The sequence below is a fragment of the Osmia lignaria genome, chromosome 16, assembly GCF_051020975.1.
Source record: "Osmia lignaria lignaria isolate PbOS001 chromosome 16, iyOsmLign1, whole genome shotgun sequence".
Taxonomy (NCBI): Eukaryota; Metazoa; Arthropoda; class Insecta; order Hymenoptera; family Megachilidae; genus Osmia; species Osmia lignaria.
The window spans coordinates 1,963,568-1,981,250 of record NC_135047.1 but is presented as its reverse complement, the minus strand read 5'-3'; the positions used below and the strand labels follow the sequence as shown (position 1 = coordinate 1,981,250).

The window sequence follows — 17,683 nt, the reverse complement described above, 5'->3', positions numbered from 1 at the left end:
GGTGTCTACCTTTCCATTCGGCTTCATTCTTTCACGAATACTATCAATTTTCGATTCTTCAATTCCCTTCTTCGATGTGTCGAGCTATTTTCGAGGAAAAAAAGAAAAAACAAAAGTTATTAATTTTGGAGCATTATTTGACATAAATATTATGAGCAACGCGGTGGTAGTTTTTATAAGAAATCGATCATCTACCGAAGCGGGGCGAATTTCGCAACAGGATTCACTGCCACGTTCGGCGGCAGTATTATGCATTATTCACGTTCAGCTATCATAACATGTAATTAGTTCCGTCGCGTAGTAACGCGTTTCCTTATTTACATCTGGCGGTAGCAGACGGCAAAGTAGAAGCAAACGAAGAAAAAGCTGACGCGTACGAATTCAACTGTATCCCTCTTCCGATGTAATCTTGGAAATAGAGGGACTTCGAGGAAACTCATTACAACTGCTCGCACTTTGTCGTCGTCGTCCTCCGTCGTCGTCGTCGTCGCGATGCGTTGCGCCGACTCGAAAGCATTGGCGGACGCTCGTTTTCTTATCCGAAGAAAGAGAAAAGCAGTTCCCTTTCTGGTTAAACTCCGTCTCGTTTCTCCGATATCCGTTAACACAACACACGGAAATACTTACGCCGATGGGGAAGATACGGAACGCCGTGGTGCGCTCGACGATGCGACTTCTAAGTAGCCAAGAATTTCTTCCTGATATATTAATAGAGTACACCGAAGATCAACGAACTGTCTGTGTTACTGAAATACATTCATATTATTTTGATTACGTAACAAGCGGTAACGAGTACTAACGCGTAAACTCAACTCGTCTAACCTCGTCGTCCCAGGTAATTAGCGACTATCCGTCAATTAACCGTTGAATCGGTAATCACCATCGATCGTTCATTTGCATATCTATTATAGTGGAAATCTTCATCTCGAACGTTCGAATGTGTCTAAAATGACAAAATCTTCACCGTGTCGGGGGGAAGTCGTCGACGACACGACGTCGGCGTAGCGAATCGGTAAACGGTATAAAATTAATCGAGCCACCGAGTACCTGTTTCGTGCGGTGGTCGCATTTTGTCGCGTTTCTCGTCGTTGCGCCGGCTCGAAAGTATCGGACAGTCGTTTCCCATCCAGAGAAAGAGAGGAGTCGGAGTCGTTTGGTTCGTTCGTTCGTTCGTTCGTTCGTTCGGTCGCGTACCTCGCGAACCACGACGCGTAAAGAAAGAAGAAAAGGAAAAGGGGGGAGCTGAGGAGACACGTTGCGAGGGTGAAAGGGAAAAGAGGGAGCTATGTTGGATGGGTGAAGAGGATGGAAGGGGTTAGTAGCGGGACCGGGAGACGGTAAGGCGGTGAGGAAGAGGCCAGGAACGAGAAGAGGAAGGGAAAAAAGGCGCGTCGTCCGAGTGGATGCGATACGCCGTGCCGTGCCATGCCGCGGAGATCGTACGCAATGCCTCTGGCTATCAACGCGACTCGCGAAAGCTTAAACGAGCAGGGAACGTTCTCGTCTTACCGGGCTACGTGAATTTCTGTCGCTCCTCTTCTTCTTACTCGCTACACACACCTGCGAGATAATGTCTGGTATAATAGCTTCTGCACCAGACTCGACCAGTCTCCTAGTAATCTTTCTAATTTTAACCCTTGTTAGAGTAATCAAAACGAATGACGATAGAGTTCTTGGTATTACAAAAAGTAGCGCACGAATGATAACAAGTTTTTATTGCAAAAATTATTGAACCCTTCGACTGTCACTCGTATCAATCTGACGCGTGAATTGAAACAAGAATTTATCAATGCAACTGTTCCTACGACTCTAAAATGACGGGAATATTAAGGTTGAATTTGAAAAAACAGAAGGGTTAAAGTGAGTAAGAAAGTAAGTAGGATCGTGGCGGAAGAATGGAGGATCTATGATTTATGCATGCGCGCGTCTCGAATACTCGCTCGAGTATTTTCCTATGGCTGCACACGTACGGAGGGAACTCGCGGCGTTCGCGGGGGTCGTAAATACGGGATTCATGGCTGAACGGAAGACAAATATTTTCGAGAATCGAGTAGGCATTGAGACATTCAATACCGCGAGATCTGTACCCGTACAAAGATGCAAATACAGATGTAATATACAACCGCGGGTTGCGTAACGCGCGAATCGCGTGAAAGATTAACGAAGATTGATCCCTTTCTGCAGCGACGCGTATTTATTTGTAACCTTGACACACTAGCCGAGTCTCTCTTCCTAGTTTCGAGGCGGTTGAATCTTGAAATTTCCATATGGTTCGCCTATGAATCGCGAAGCAAATTCATATTTACGAAAAATTCATTGTTCCAGGATAAAATGTAGAGCAGCTATGCGAAATTACGATGTGTTCTCGCGTCGCTGTCGTATGTCACCTAGAGATCATTCGCATCGCTCGCGCGTATATCGATAACGAGTAATATCACGATACGATGCACGGCGATATTTCATCTACTTTACAAGAGTTCGTGGTGTAGGTACGCGTATGAAAGGTGGCGGTGACGTAACGAGCGAAGCGTACAGAGACAAATGGAATCTGCGTTGATTACTCGACTCGTAGAACTCTCTTTCTGTGTATTCAAACGTTGAACTGCTTGGAATCATTGCACTCTCGCTCGTACCTTACGTCTGCCTACAGGGTAATCCATTTGCGGCCATTACGCGTAGACGTCGCGTATCCATATCCCTGGCGAAATCCATCCAAATTACAGGCGGTAAAACGATTTCAAAGGGAAGGGGTTACGGTCAGGTCCGGTGCAGTTGCAGATACGTTTATCATCGAATTGTAATCATTGCAATCGTTGCGATATCACAGGAAGATTGCAGGAATTCGGGAAAAATCATTCGTCCGCGACGGGCCTTAACCGAGTATGGATCGAGCTTTAGGAGGCGGACGCGCGGGTCTCTTTGTGCAACACGAGGGCCGCAGGGCCATCTTCTTTCTCCGCTGTTGGACGGCCTCTGATACCTATTCCCCTCCTTCTTTCCCGGGTTTCTCGTCTTCCTTCTTCAGCAGCGGTAACGGCAGCACCCAGCAGCAGCAGCAGCAGCGTCTCCTCTGACGCCGCTCCTCTGTCCTCTCGCGACGAGTCATCTCGTTTAGGTCGTGGCAAGCCGGCAAAGAGGGAACGAGGAGGACCCGACGCCGCGATGCACGACGAGAGGGGAGATCTCCTCTGGCTGCGGCGATGCGAAAGAGCAACGGAGAGGAAAGCAAGGGCCGGTGTGAGCCAAGGAACGAGGAGAGGAACCGTGAAGAGAGGCGACAGGGTCGAGGGAGAGTAGCTACGGGACAGAAGGATATATGGCTGTGTATTATGTACTCGGGAACCGTGTTACATACGCCTTCGTTCCTACGTGTATGTAAAGGTGCGTCTCCACCGGTGTTCGCAAACAGCTCGCGAATTCTTCCTTCTACGAATCGCGTGTTCTCCAGATAGATGTGAAGAATTCGTCCGGAAAGTCGGCGACGCACGGATACCTATTCGAGTATCGAGCCCTAGTGCCCATGCTTACACATTTAAATAAAGGGTTGCGTACCTGAAAAGATTACTAATGTTTCAAAATGTTTGCGAGCAGTATTCCTGAACCGTTTACCGGTGAATACGCACCTTAAGCGAGCAGGTGTGTGTATGTACGTTTCCTCGTGCACGTTCCGCGATCGCACGTAGGTGTGTTGGTTTTGCGGTGGTATTGTGTATCCTAGACGGTGTATGCGAAGGTGTGCGGAGCCTTTGCTCGCTTCTCACGCGAGAATCTCTCCTAACCAGCTCGCATCGAAGATGTTGGCGAACATGGAATCACGCGAGTCGCGTAAAAAATGATCCTGCCGATCCTGCGGCGAAATGGAGGGGAAGGACGCCGTTGGCCATCGAAAAAGATCCGATAATGGCAGGCCGAATGGACGAACGCAAGCAACCAACGGAGATTCGAGCAGTGTTCGTGGGTGGAGTAGAACGGCGGGGAACAGTGCCAGACAAATTGCGACTGATAATTATCGTTGGTGCTGGACAGGGAAAGGGATATCGAGGTAGCCTCGCCACCAGATAGAATGGCCAATTTTTTGATGGCCACCGACCGTCTGCGGAGGAGGAAATAGCTTGAAAGCGTTTAATTCGGAAACGACTGGGAAATTGATGATGGATTTCTAGAATGAAAAGGCATTGCACCATTTCACGAATATCTACGCTCCTCTCCTTACATTAATTAAAATATAATACTATTTACCTTTTTTTAAGATTTCTGAAATCTTTGGATTTCGATATGCAAAGATTTCGTAAGGATCGATCTACTTTTTCCAAATTAATCGATCGATCTTAAACTTGTAAAATTTTCAATTAGCTTTGAATCACATTTGAATAATTAATTTATTTGTTACAAGACCTCGAGCGAACTCTAGTGATCGGAATTATTAACATTGATTACGTCGAATGATTTCATTAGTATCGACGTAAGGTAAGCTGAGTCTTTATCATATTTCATAATTCATAAATACGCGGGAAATAATCCATTCATTTGAAATGTTTACTTTTATCGACCTTATTGTTAATCTAATTTTAATTCAACTTATTTGAAAATTAGATTACTGTATTTTTGGATATGGGCAAAGCTGCGAATTCTTTTTCCCAAATGCTATCCAAGCAGCTATAGGATAGTTCTCGAGGAACCAATAAGTTACTATCAGTGTATAATTAAAAATAACCCGAGTAACTTTACCGATATAAGGAATATCTGGAAAATAGAGTCTGTCAATTCATAATCTACTCTTAACTGAAAAATAAAAAACAACATTCGTCCTGTGGTTTCTAAGCAAACCGCAGGAGACGATATTATGTCACTTACTGCACAAGTATAATAACCATTCACGTCGTTTCATATTGTAATAAGAGTACCATCCGTGAGGTTCTTTATCTAAAACAGACAAGTCCATTTAACTTCGCGTAAAGCGATTAGAAATTTCAAATAGAATATAAACTAACATTTCAGTCCTGTCAGTTTGTAGGTGAGATCAAGAAATGCTGGTACGTTTATCGTCGCATCGACATACCACATGCCATTTATAGCATTCGATGCCAATTTCAGAAATTTTGGATCCGGATCCTCCATATGTTTCACAAGTATCTCCTTTGCGATCTTTCTGCATACTTCCGTTGTTTCTAATACTGTTCTTCTGCAGATGTTTATCCTGGATGATTAAAAAATTTCATTAAAATAAAAATAAAGATGATTGGTTATCCATTTCCACACACTTGATTACCGATCCTCTATGCCCAACAGATGACCGGTGACGCGCCAGAAATGATCGAAGCCCATTCGTTGCTCCTGGCTTCCATGTGCCAGTCCCACGTGTTCAGGGCACATGAAGACATACCCTATGAAGCCAAACTGCGTGATCGCCATATCCTTCTGGTAGATCCCATGAAGACCCTGCCGAATCCGTTTCTTGCTGGCGTTCGCGTGTTTCCATCGTATCGCGTTCAACGCCTTGAACCACCTTAAACGCACAGAGGTAACCAGTTGGATCCGTTTATTTATCGCCAACACGGAATGCGTTCTGGAAACTCACTTTGAATTCGGGTCGAGCATGTCGGCATTGAACAACTTGTACATGAGCAGCAACGTCTCCGAGAATCGCTTGAAGGATAAGGAGACGGTGCTGTTCTGCTTCGTGTACTGGAGCACCTGTGGACATTCATTCGTTCAAGTGTTTTTTAGTTAAACGAACAGGAGAATGTTAGACCCTCTCAGGATCCTCCCTGAGTTCCTCTAAAACTGAGGGTTAATAGCTGACAAAAGCCTACATTTAACAATAAGGGTACACAGGATGTAACACTAATATGCGGGACACCTCTTCAAGGAACAACCCAGCACTTCACCTGGCTCACAAGATTGTACCAATTGCATAATATTGTTCACAGCCATCGAGTTGAGTTTGTTTAAGGAACTTTATGAGAAACTATAACTGATAACGATGTGATTACCTCTAGAATATCTGGAACGGCCAATATCGCAATTAACCCGGCTAAATGTGCAGTCGCGAATCCTAGCAAATTTTCCTGGTAATATTCCTGACCTCTAAAATTGGAACGTTCGTCAGTCACTTGAAATTTCAGTTCATACATTATCGAATTTCATGGATCTAGCTGCTTTTTTATACTTACAATTTAAATAACCTTTCGTCGAACCATTCTGGAAGGTCGTCCGGCGTTACTTTCACGAATTCCGAATCGATGACCGATCTATCTTCTAGAATCAGTTTGAAATGTTCGTCCACCGTGGCTGGTTGAACTATTTCAACAATTAGATTAATCTTACTTTATATGTAACATAACCATAGGTTATTTTAAACTAACTGATTAACGTACAAAAATAAACAGAAATCATAATGAATGGAGCATCTTGCAAAAGGATACTCACGTTCATCGATATGTTTCTTTTTTGCCATTGTTTGTCGCGAAACAATATCTGCTAACATAAAAACTCGTCGCTTATAATATTTTTTGATATGTGTAAGTAGCGTTTTTACAAACAAGATAGTATCCAAATATGATAAAATCCAATATGAACTTTCAACGTTTGGTGAGAAACTACACTTGACGGTTGCTGTCAGTTATTCGTGACTTTGATACTTTGGTATTTTTAATTCATTGATTCAAATTTGTAAGCAATTTAAAAGATTCCTTTGACACTTATTATTTGTTTCAAGTTTAATCTGTTCGACGAGAAAGAAGCCTTTCACGAGCCGCGATGAGCGATGCACAGTGGCTGACTGACTGACTGACTTCGTGCAAGGGTCATTTAAACTGCTGGGTAGGTATATTTCCATCCCGCAATTACCATTCGCGTAACGATCTGATGTTATTATCAGTATCCTACGTAGGACGTGAAGTTAACACGACTGGTGAGTTAATGATTGCTTGACTCTTGGACTGTGTTAATCACGTTCTAAATTGCTTAGGCGACCTTCAGACTTAGATCAGACGACAGATTTGAAATAATGATTTTTGGATAGTATATTTTAAATTGAAAATTCAGAACCTTCTGAACAATTTTATTTTGCAATAACGATTGACCTTTTAAATAATTCTGTTATTTCAACGCTACGGTACATCAGATGAATTTAAAAATTCAATTTGAACCCACGAAAACAATCATCTTTCCTATGGAAATCAAGTTAGTCGAGTTTGTCAGAGTGTCTTTCACTTTCGCCTCTTGCACTTCCGTTTATTATCGATATCTCGAAGAATCTCGCGGACAGAGGTCGATTTCGCGGCATGTTTAAGCTCCAAGTAAAATACAAACGTCGCTATCGATAAACCGACGAGGAGCAACGAAAATCCAGCACCGAGAGGAGTCAATCCGAGCACCTGTACGCTTCCATCATATCCGTCATGCTCCAAGCGAACTTCGCGAAGGTTATAGTTGTCCCGTCTGCGAATGACGTTACGTAAATGCCAGACAGTGATTCCAGTTTCTTTCAGCCACATTATTATCTACAACAAAAACGAAAAACTGTAGGCAACGCGAACTTCCTGCGAGGAGTTGGCCAGATATGTCACGAACGTTGAGATTTGGATGTTTTTATCAGTGCGCTTTCTCATCTGGCAATTTCATGGTAAATAATCAGCTGCGAGTATACGAAAATTTTAATGCTATGATTCTCAAAACTTTCAGAGTTCTACTTACAAGGAAGGGTTTCTAGGTGTCCGCCTCCGATTGTTTTGATTTTTAAATATGTTTTAAAGGAGCGAAAAATAAGATATACGTGTTTTTTTATTTTGTCCCATTTTCATATTTAGGAGGTGAAACGACCCCCTAAAGTTTCGGCTACAATAAGCTATCTCGGAAACTATCACAGATTTTTAAGAAAAAGTTTCATGGTTTTTTATGAACATATAACAGCTGGTCATAAATTTTGTAAAAAATAATTTGTTTATAATATTATTTTAAAAGTAATCACAATTTACATAATAACAAAAAAGAACATAAATTTTCATACGCCGGGTTGCGATCATACCAAATTCTTGCAACGATTTTCTCACCTAAAGAACATATATGACCAGCTACATTTTATCTATTTCTTTTTCTTATTTTTCACACTACAAGCTATATATCAGATGACCAAGAAAGTTCTGTCGGCCGAATATGAGTTATATCATATGACTCAAAATCGATATTAACGCCATGAAACAGTATCAGTGGATGCATAAAAAAGTGATACTTATTACACATTTAACAAACAGTAGACAATTAATCATTCTTGGAAGGTTCTGCCTTCCCAATTTTTCGGTCCTTTAAAACATATCTAAAAATCAAAACAATCAGAGGCGGACACCTAAAAACCATTCCTTGTTAGACTAATTTTCGACAATGTTTTCGACGATAATAGCTCATGAGGTGACATAAAGTTGAGATAAGATTCTACTGTAAGTGACAAATCGCTTTGGATAACGATAATACGTGTTTGTACTAATGCCTGAAGAATTTACCCTATTTATGGGTCTCAAAAGCCACGGTTGAACAGCAAACGCAGCGTAATAGTGACCCACCGAGTGCCTCATCATCCTGTAATTCTATGATAGAATTACATTAAGTATTTATCTTGAATGAAACTCGGTATTTCATTAAGTATACCTTAACATCGTCGTTGGTTACATAGTCATCCGGAAAGAAGCTCGTGTCTACGATCCTTCCTATTATCGCGAAATTGCCCTCTTTAATTAACGCCTGCACTTGCGTGTTGTTTTCTATATTAATGTATTTACTTGGAAGTTGTGACGCGTATGGATCCTACAAGAATCGAGTATATTTGTTTTCTTTTGTTCGGGCTTTATCGAACGATTACTCAAGTGGTTTATTTGATTATTTTTAATCTTCATCGATAAGTATATGAAATCTATTTACCGTGAGATCGAAGTAATCACGGAACGGTGGCGGTTGTCCCATCTCTCCCCAGCGTAAATTCGAAGCGAGAAACTGTTCGATGGAATCGATTCTAAAAACAGCAAAGAACGCTGAATTTTTTGCTTTCTTTCCAATAATTAGCTGCGTCGATAACATTTACTATGTGTTACATAAGTAAATACCTGGACTCGTATTCAGAACCAGCGAGCCAGGCGGCGAGGCTGCTGCAATAAGCAGTAATTATTAACCAGCCAGCGGTCTGCCAGAGAAGTATCTGTAGTTTGTTGTTCGCCATAGTTTTCGGCACCGAGCTGCTCAGCAAACAGCCAATTAGGTCCGTCAGAGTAATTAGGAAATTTCGGAACCCTGAAAGACACGGATCGAAATGGCCGTTGTTACGTCCAGTTCAGGCGAACGTTTGAAATTGGCATAGGTTTAGAAAAAAGAAATTATCGATACACATTTTCTGCTTACGTTTTGGAAATTTTGGATCGAGCCAAGCACGGGCCCAGGTGTAAATACTGTGCAAGAATATTGCAGATACTAATAGGTACCAAACGTTTTCTGAAAATGGTCTAGTTAGTGCCCAAAAGCTCGTCGTTCGACGTGGACGAGGTACCAAGAAATGTAGGTACACTTGGTACCAAGCTTCTGATAAATTAATAAATGCATGCTGATCGTATGTTAACCAAATACTACCAAATGCCATGTCTACCTGGAATGTATATTATAAATCAATTAGTTTCATCTATTTCATTATAATTTTGATAATATTATTGTACCTGTTTATTACGCAACATTTCTATCATACCACCTTGCCATACTGTTTCATTGATTCGTCTGCCATACCTATAGTTTCCTTTTGGTTTTCTTATCGTCCAGGTGAAATTTAGTTTCTCTGCCATGATCAAGAACAATTGCATTTCGATACCGTCCCTTTCCAACTCTTTTTTACAAAAAAACGCCGAGAGTTAATCGTCTACAATGATTTTGTTCGAAATTCAAATAACATCGCGTCGAGTCGTCGGAACGGTCACCGGTTTTTTGTGAAAACAATAAAAATGTTCGTCACTGTCGCGTCGTTAAAACAAAGTGCTCGTTAAGAAACTGTGATTTTATTTGCTGCAATATTGTCTCAAATACGCTTCGACGCGATGTCAAGCGATTCCGGCACTGCAGCCAACAGATTTCAATAGTATTTTACGATTCAATTTACCATGATCCATTATGAAAACTTCGACTTCCGAACCGTCGATTGTTTTATTAATCGTACGATTAAAATAAGTCATGGGTGGTCTGTATATGCTGCAAACTTGAATTTCTTTGCCTTGGAAATCGATTTTATTATAATCGTGCACCATTTCTTCGTACCTTTTTTTAAAAGTAAAAACTGTTCGACAGTCGTCTTCATAAATTGTTTTTAATTAAATTACCTTTCGAGTTTGGTAAATACTCGAGGTTTCAAGTAATTCTCTGATAATTTCCATATCCCGGACAAAGAAACTATATTTACATTCGCATCTTCGTACATAGAACCATCGAATATATTTGAATCACCAGAAACATTGTTATTCACGATAATCAAAATTTCCTTATTCGTCTGCAACGACGACATCCTGTCAAAAAAAAAATATGAAAAGTTTTAACTTCACCCAACACTGATTTAAATAATACAATATCATTTTCAATATCACTTTGATATGGATTGCATGATTTCGTTGTCACTCGATCCGAGCAAAAAGTAGCCGTCACATTCGTTTCGTTTCAAGAGGTACTCGTGTGGATAGATACTTCTGAATTGACTGAACAGTGCTTCCCAATCTTCGATCGAATCTGAATACAATTCCAAAACAGACACTCGATGTGTTTCCATAGGAATGAATGATAAAAAATGTATCTCCTCTTACTAACCGCTTAAGAAAATGTTGCAGCACTTCGAGAGAGGAAACGACAATTTAATGATCGTCGTGAAATCGTCATTCGAAATCCAGGATTCGTATTCAGACACGAACATGTCGTTTCTCTTAGCCATCACCGTAAAGAAAAATAAAGGGAGAATGTGAAACGATGAATACATTTTCATGATGAATCACGTAATCTTTGTAAATGATGTCACTTGTCTTTTATACCATACTTCCCATGACCGGCACTATAAATTTTGAAACTCGGATAATTATCAAAATGAAAACACTCGATTGCTACTTTTTGACGAAAAAGTTAGAGCCAATATGCACCACCTAAGCCAAAGGTATCCCGTCTAGAAATGGGAATCCGTTCGACTTTGGACGATAAGGGGGTGGATCGTAAGGGCAGGTGTATACACAGGTTGTGGGACACGTTTATACGTGCAATTTAAGCCGTCAGGTGTACATAAACATAATTGTTCAGGGTACAGTTTGCCAGCAGATAAGGGTGACGATAAAGAAGCCTGTGTAAACAGAATTATAATTCTTAGTTGACACATCAAATGTAATTCACTAGCCCAGTTTCGAGTGTTATGTTTTCGTCTCGTTGTTGCTTAATTGGCGATGCCTGAATCATTAATCAAGCATGCGATTAGGGAAACGAAGATAACCGAGTAGACAACTTTCACTCTTATCGTTAGCCAATGTTGCCTCTGTTGTTTTTATGTTTCCTTACCCTGTGTACTTTTCTTCTTAAGTGTATTAAATAATTTGAATGTCTAACAGTAACGATTGTTCAAGTGATACGAAAATTGCATTCTTCAGGGTCTCTTTAATTACAGCGGGTAATAAAAACTAATGAGTTTCATTTGACGATGTGCAATACATCATACACGATACGATCTCCTTGCTCTCTCGTAAATGTTGCCCTCGAGAATTTTTTAATTTATCACTGAATTCCGATATCTTTTATAGCTTAAGAAAACATCGATATATACAGTATTGTTTATTAATAACAACATTCCTGCAGATCAAAACTAGAAGACGAGACGGTTCGAATAAAATTAACAAAATTTATCTAGCCGATAAAAATTAGCCAATACCGTGGAATTCATGAACACGAGTACGATAACAGATTACTTAAATGGTAAACAAGGCTCGTGTGTCGGCAAGTTCGATTCAGTTTCGATTCGAGCCGTCTAACGAGCATTACATACCCGAAAAGATTTTAATTTGCATCAATTTGAATAAGACAGTCTTTCTACAGTGTTAACGAACGCGTGTCGATGTACCCTTTCGTTGTCAAATGTACCGAGTGACGTGAGCGTTAATCAGCAAGTTCCTCGGCCTTCGTGATTGTACGCGCGTCTCAATACTAAAAAATTCTATTTTCCTTCGGTGAATCGCGTGGAACATTTTCCAAAATGAGCTTGTCGTCGAATTTTATTGTCCGTGCTGGCACGGGTAGCTTCGTTTCTGGTGTTCCGGGAAAACGACGATTCTCGCGAGTCGGTTTCGTCGGTCTGGGTAACATGGGTAGTCACATGGCAAGAAATCTCCTAAGAAAGGTAACTTGATTAACAAAATTAATCCGACGATCCTCTAAAATCGAACTTGCTTCGTTCCCGATACAATAGGGATACAAATTGGTCGTGTACGATGTTAACGAGTCAGCTGTGTCGAATTTCACGAAAGCTGGCGCAGACAAAGCCTCGAACCCTGCTGAGCTAGCAGAAGACGTCGAGGTGGTCGTTTCAATGTTGCCGTCTAATCAAAACGTTCTCGATGTGTACAACGTTAAAAATGGCCTGTTGAGGTAAACAAGTGGCTTCAGGGTTCCTGGGGCGTCTTCTAGTGTTATCAATCAAATTATCAGTTAAGACGTGCTTCAGTCTCTTCTTCTTCGTGCTTTCAGTTCAGCAAAAAAGGATATCCTTTTGATCGATAGCAGCACTATAGATCCATTCGTGTCTCAAACGTTGGCCAAGGAGGCTGAGAAGTCTGGAACTCGTTTCATAGACGCTCCAGTGTCTGGAGGTAACGATAATCATCAAAAAACAAAATGATTTTTATTACGAAAGCAATGTTTGTTGAATAGGTGTAAACGCAGCTAAAGATGGTACATTGACGTTCATGGTGGGAGGATCGAAAGAGAATTTCCAAGTTTCAGAGCCATTCTTGAAATCCATGGGAACCAGAGTGGTGCACTGTGGTGACGTTGGAATGGGTCAGGCTGCAAAATTATGCAATAACATGCTTTTGGCGGTTAGCATGATCGGTACAGCTGAAGCGTTCAATCTTGGACAAAAGTAATACGTGATAGACATGGTAATACGAGATAAATATAATCGCCTCATTAAATTAATCGCGTTACAGGCTCGGTTTAGATCCAAAGGTTCTGGCTGATATTGTTAACTCCAGCTCGGGCAGATGTTGGTCTTCCGAATTGTATAACCCTGTCCCCGGTATACTTGACAATGTTCCAAGCTCCAACGATTATAAGGTAGCTGATCGTAGTTTATTTGTTTAAACAATCGAGTAACACGAACTAGAGGAATTAATGTTTTATTTCCAGGGTGGTTTTGGTACAGCTTTAATTGCGAAGGATTTAGGATTGGTACAGACTGCTGCAACTAAAGCGGAAGTTAGTATTCCATTAGGTTCTTTGGCTCATCAGATCTATAGAGCTCTTATGGCTCATGGTTTTGAGAAAAAGGATTTCAGCTTTGTCTATCAGTTTCTCAAAGGACTAAAACAATGATCTTGGTGACACAACCAATGCATTGCCGTTAAATTGTATATTTATTCTATTTTTTTTACTGTTAATAAAGAAATTTATCCTATTTATTTTACTATTGTTAAAAAAATTTATTCTAGTATTTATAATTAAAATGCAATAAAAAAAAAATATATTACTGTTAGAAACTTTGTACGGGTATTATTTTTGTTTTTCAAATTTATGTCATGTGCTCTGAAAATGGTACTACTAGCGCTATCTATCCAAAAGCGGTAAAATTAACAGAAAATTTCATTTTTCTGAAAAACTAGCAACTTTTGTGTGTCATTGGCATTAATAGAACATTCTGTGATCACGTTGCAAGAAAAGTAATTACATCATAGTACTCTTAAATCATTAAAATCGATAATTACAAAAACGACACTTTGACGAGTCATGAAATACTACAGCCATCTGTCCGGAGTAATGGAACCAAAATCATTTTTAAACTTAAATTGAAAAAAGACATTCTTCTTCTAGTAAAATTCAATACAATGATACAAATAACTGTATTAAAATCTACAAAAATTTCAAGCAAGCGTCAAGACCGAATTCAGAATTCCGCGTCGATAAAACAACCCACGTTTAATCGAAAAAGAAACTGATTTAAGCGCCAGCTCAATTATCATACTGCATCGAGGTCGAACTCCGAATTCTCCGTCGGTAAAACAGTCCACGTTTCATTACAAATTAGGTCGAACAGAAACTTGCTTTTAATTAGATCAATTTTTGCCAGAGAAACCACAGTTTCTCGAGCGAGTTCGGCTCGCCTTTAGTGCGGTGACAGCCGAGAATCGAGGCAGTGTACGGGGAAAAAGCAGGTTTAAATACTCATGTAAGTACGTGTGAGACAATACTAACACAATCAAAATTTAAGATTAAAACTTTTCTCTTTTTAGGTCATTTTTTATGAAATTATTACCAAACTGTTTGTGAAAATCACTTAATTAAAGTAATACCAAACACGACATAGTTTTTGGTACTACAGTGTTATATTCTACGGCATTATATAAGTACATAATTAAACAATACTGACCATGCATTAATTATTATTAATTTCCTTTCCGTAAAATTGTATTTGGAATGTGGTACACTTCAAAATCTCAAAGGCATAGTTCCTGAAAAAAATATAACAGAGATTAAATAGAAAAAAAAACATAAATTTCGCAGCCAATTCGCTCATATTATTTGCTGCATAATTAATAAATGTACCATAGAAATAATGATACATTTATTAATTAGTCATCAAATAATAACGATTGCCCAGGTCTCACCACGGGGAGGTTGCTGCGGGTGGAGACCCGCCCTACCTCATCCCATCCACCCTCCATTTATGCAAATTTTTACTTTTATTCAATAACATCATCCTCTTGGTGCACATTTGCAAAACGTTTTTGACGGTTGTGCAAACGAACAACAAAAGGAGCATTATTTTTATTCACTACCTACCTATCTACTTATCTATACATATATTTACGTAGATTTTTGCTTTTTATTCCTATCTCAATATTTTTTAATTTTGATTTTGATTACAGATCTGTAATTAATAAATATGCAATTGCATATTTGTCCTACATACTTATATTACTAAGAATACCGGTCTATACAAGCGCTCGTAATTATATTAAAAATTCGCTTAAATCTAACGCTTCCTAATTAAACACTGCAGTGTTTGACGATTATACTTAATGACCATAAAGTCATTAAGATATAATTATTCTACAAAACCATAAACTTACAACGTGTTTATATAAAAATTTAGAGGGATGTACATAAATAAATACAATGAATTTGTTGATTTTGTCGTCCTCATCAGAATACTTCCTGAAAGAAACTACAAAAGATTAGATACAAATTTCAAAAATAATAAGGCGCATATTACCTTAACACGCGAATAGTTCCTGAAATATATGGAAAAGGATCAGATACAATTTTCAAAAATAATAAGACTCGTATTACCTTAATACCAGAATACTTCTTGAAACAAACTAAAAAGGATTAATTACCAAAATACGTCCTGAGATATTTTTCTGCAACAGAAACTTATTAATTGAATCCATATCAAGACAAAAAGTTTAATAGCTAAAAAGAAGATGCATTAGTACACACAAAATATCACAAAAATCAGAGTCATTGTTAATGACTCATTTCCAATGAAAAGAAGGAACATCAATTCAATTCTTTATTTCAGTACCAAAATAAAGAAAAGAAAAGATTTAGAAAAATATATCGTCACTCAATGATTTGATTTAAAAGGATTGATTGTTTTCCATTTTATAGTATTTAATATTCGTTTATTTGTTAACAAACAAACAGTACACGATATTTTAATTGAAACAATTATCTTTTACTGCAATATACGTACAACCATAACTCTACTTGACTTTATTGTATTATATTATTCAATACACCTTTCAATGCAAATTTATTGTAAATGGAAAAACTGAAAAGAAAATCGCGAGTGGACTTTGCTATTCAGGAAAAGAATTTGAAAATTTATAAAAGTAATTTAATTAGCTTCTCCGTAAGCTTGAAACGAAACATCGCGATCAAAAATTAAAACTGAACAACTCGAACAACAATTATCCACTACTTTTGTTTAAATAAAGTAAAATAAAAATTTAATAAGCTATCTCGAATGAACAAATATTCCTTGAAATAAATTATCACCAATCATCAAAAAATAAAATGAATTTCCATTTTAAATAAAATTTTGAATAAAGTTCTCTTTAAAACTTTATCGTATCTAATAATATCCTGAAAACATTAAATTCATATATTATTTAACAGTATTTCCAATAACCGAATGCTCAAAATTTTCAAAATTAAAAAATGGGAAGAAAAAAGAATGGGGGCGTGGCAGTGGGAGGGAAGGTACAGGGGAACCTGAAAAGAAAAGTTTGACTGCCCATAAGAGCAATCCCTAAGCAAACCCTATAAAACAAACCGAAATCACACGCAACACTAATTTCAAAATTGCAAACATTTCTGAACTATGACAAAACATCGGCTGGCAACGAGGGGTCTCACGCCCCCTAGACTTACGCCAGACGCTACATACCACCCACCCCGCCTGGACGTCGTAACGCCAGGACAGAGTGCACCCCTTCGCTAAGAGCGCTACCCGCCCGTCCAACACGTTGCATCCAACGGTGTCAGATTGACGGACGCCCATAGTATAGACAAAAGGACTACAGTTTAGAATATGGTAACATATTTTCATATGTTCCGTATTCTAAAGCTGCGCCTGCAAAGGCCTAGTAATGCATGGGTATATCTCCCAGAGATGGTGTTCACGGTCTTAGGCCGCGGAATCCTTGACTAGCAATGGATTCCCACCGAATGTGAGTCATAGTTACTTCCACTAATTTAATAACAATCGCGAATTCAGTCGCAACACTAATTTCGTTAATTATATAATATGTACAAAAGCGTACGCGTGAAGGCTGCTCCATTATACGCAACACTAAGCTGAAAAAAAGAAAAAAAGAGAAAACGCGAACTATAACGCAACACTAGTAAAATCTACCGAATTTTGTAAGACGCAACACTAATCTAAAAATGGGGTACAGCCAATCCAAGGCTGTACCAAGGCAGCTGATCCATAGCTGCCTTATGGACCATGGCAAGTCCACTGGATCATTTTTGGGCATTTCTAATGCAAAACGCGAATATTCATTACCGCAACACTAATTAGCAGGAAACTCTATAAACTAATGCAAAGCAATCGCGTATTTATAAGTCGCAACACTGGGAAACAATCGCGCTAATGTCTATCGCAACACTATCTTTAACAGACATGCAATTAAAATGCAGAAAAGGGGGATTCTCAAACCGTGAATTTTTTACTCGCAACACTAATTTCATTAATTATATAATATGTACAAAAGCGTACGCGTGAAGGCTGCTCCATTATACGCAACACTAAGCTGAAAAAAAGAAAAAAAGTGAAAACGCGAACTGTAACGCAACACTACTCAAATCTACCGAATTTTGTAAGACGCAACACTAATCTAAAAAAGGGGTACAGCCAATCCAAGGTTGTATCATGGCAGCTGGTCCATAGCTGCCTTATAGACCATGGCAA

The 17,683-nt window shown here is 39.2% G+C and overlaps 4 protein-coding genes across 5 annotated transcripts; 1 reads left to right on the top strand and 3 right to left on the bottom strand.

Annotated features, from left to right (window-relative positions):
* Positions 1–822: 822 nt before the first annotated feature.
* On the bottom strand, positions 823–5,402 carry LOC143306151 (uncharacterized). Its single transcript, XM_076692930.1, has 5 exons — positions 5,262–5,402; positions 4,992–5,197; positions 4,855–4,923; positions 3,624–4,743; positions 823–3,552 (listed from the first exon to the last, which is right to left on the bottom strand). The coding sequence occupies exons 2-4, from the start codon at positions 5,116–5,118 to the stop codon at positions 4,595–4,597; spliced, it is 345 nt and encodes a 114-aa protein (XP_076549045.1). The 5' UTR covers positions 5,119–5,197; positions 5,262–5,402; the 3' UTR covers positions 823–3,552; positions 3,624–4,594.
* LOC117600901 (uncharacterized) lies at positions 5,266–6,457 on the bottom strand. Its single transcript, XM_034316948.2, has 5 exons — positions 6,430–6,457; positions 6,174–6,300; positions 5,994–6,087; positions 5,579–5,694; positions 5,266–5,506 (listed from the first exon to the last, which is right to left on the bottom strand). Exons 1-5 carry the CDS (start codon positions 6,455–6,457, stop codon positions 5,266–5,268), a joined length of 606 nt encoding a protein of 201 aa, XP_034172839.2.
* On the bottom strand, positions 6,174–11,273 carry LOC117600898 (Ionotropic receptor 76a). 2 transcript variants are annotated; one of them, XM_076692928.1, is made up of 12 exons: positions 10,828–11,273; positions 10,611–10,749; positions 10,350–10,532; positions 10,133–10,287; positions 9,699–9,862; positions 9,391–9,631; positions 9,099–9,282; positions 8,917–9,007; positions 8,647–8,802; positions 8,502–8,585; positions 6,430–7,505; positions 6,174–6,300 (listed from the first exon to the last, which is right to left on the bottom strand). In XM_076692928.1, exons 1-11 carry the CDS (start codon positions 10,997–10,999, stop codon positions 7,212–7,214), a joined length of 1,863 nt encoding a protein of 620 aa, XP_076549043.1. In that variant the 5' UTR covers positions 11,000–11,273; the 3' UTR covers positions 6,174–6,300; positions 6,430–7,211. The 2 variants fall into 2 exon arrangements, with proteins under 2 accessions (XP_076549043.1, XP_076549044.1); XM_076692929.1 differs by lacking the exons at positions 8,502–8,585; positions 8,647–8,802 and having other exon boundaries at positions 10,611–10,835.
* Positions 11,274–11,972: 699 nt separating this feature from the next.
* LOC117600902 (3-hydroxyisobutyrate dehydrogenase, mitochondrial) lies at positions 11,973–13,667 on the top strand. Its single transcript, XM_034316950.2, has 6 exons — positions 11,973–12,388; positions 12,458–12,636; positions 12,736–12,857; positions 12,919–13,129; positions 13,197–13,323; positions 13,396–13,667. Exons 1-6 carry the CDS (start codon positions 12,245–12,247, stop codon positions 13,579–13,581), a joined length of 969 nt encoding a protein of 322 aa, XP_034172841.1. The 5' UTR covers positions 11,973–12,244; the 3' UTR covers positions 13,582–13,667.
* Positions 13,668–17,683: the final 4,016 nt, after the last annotated feature.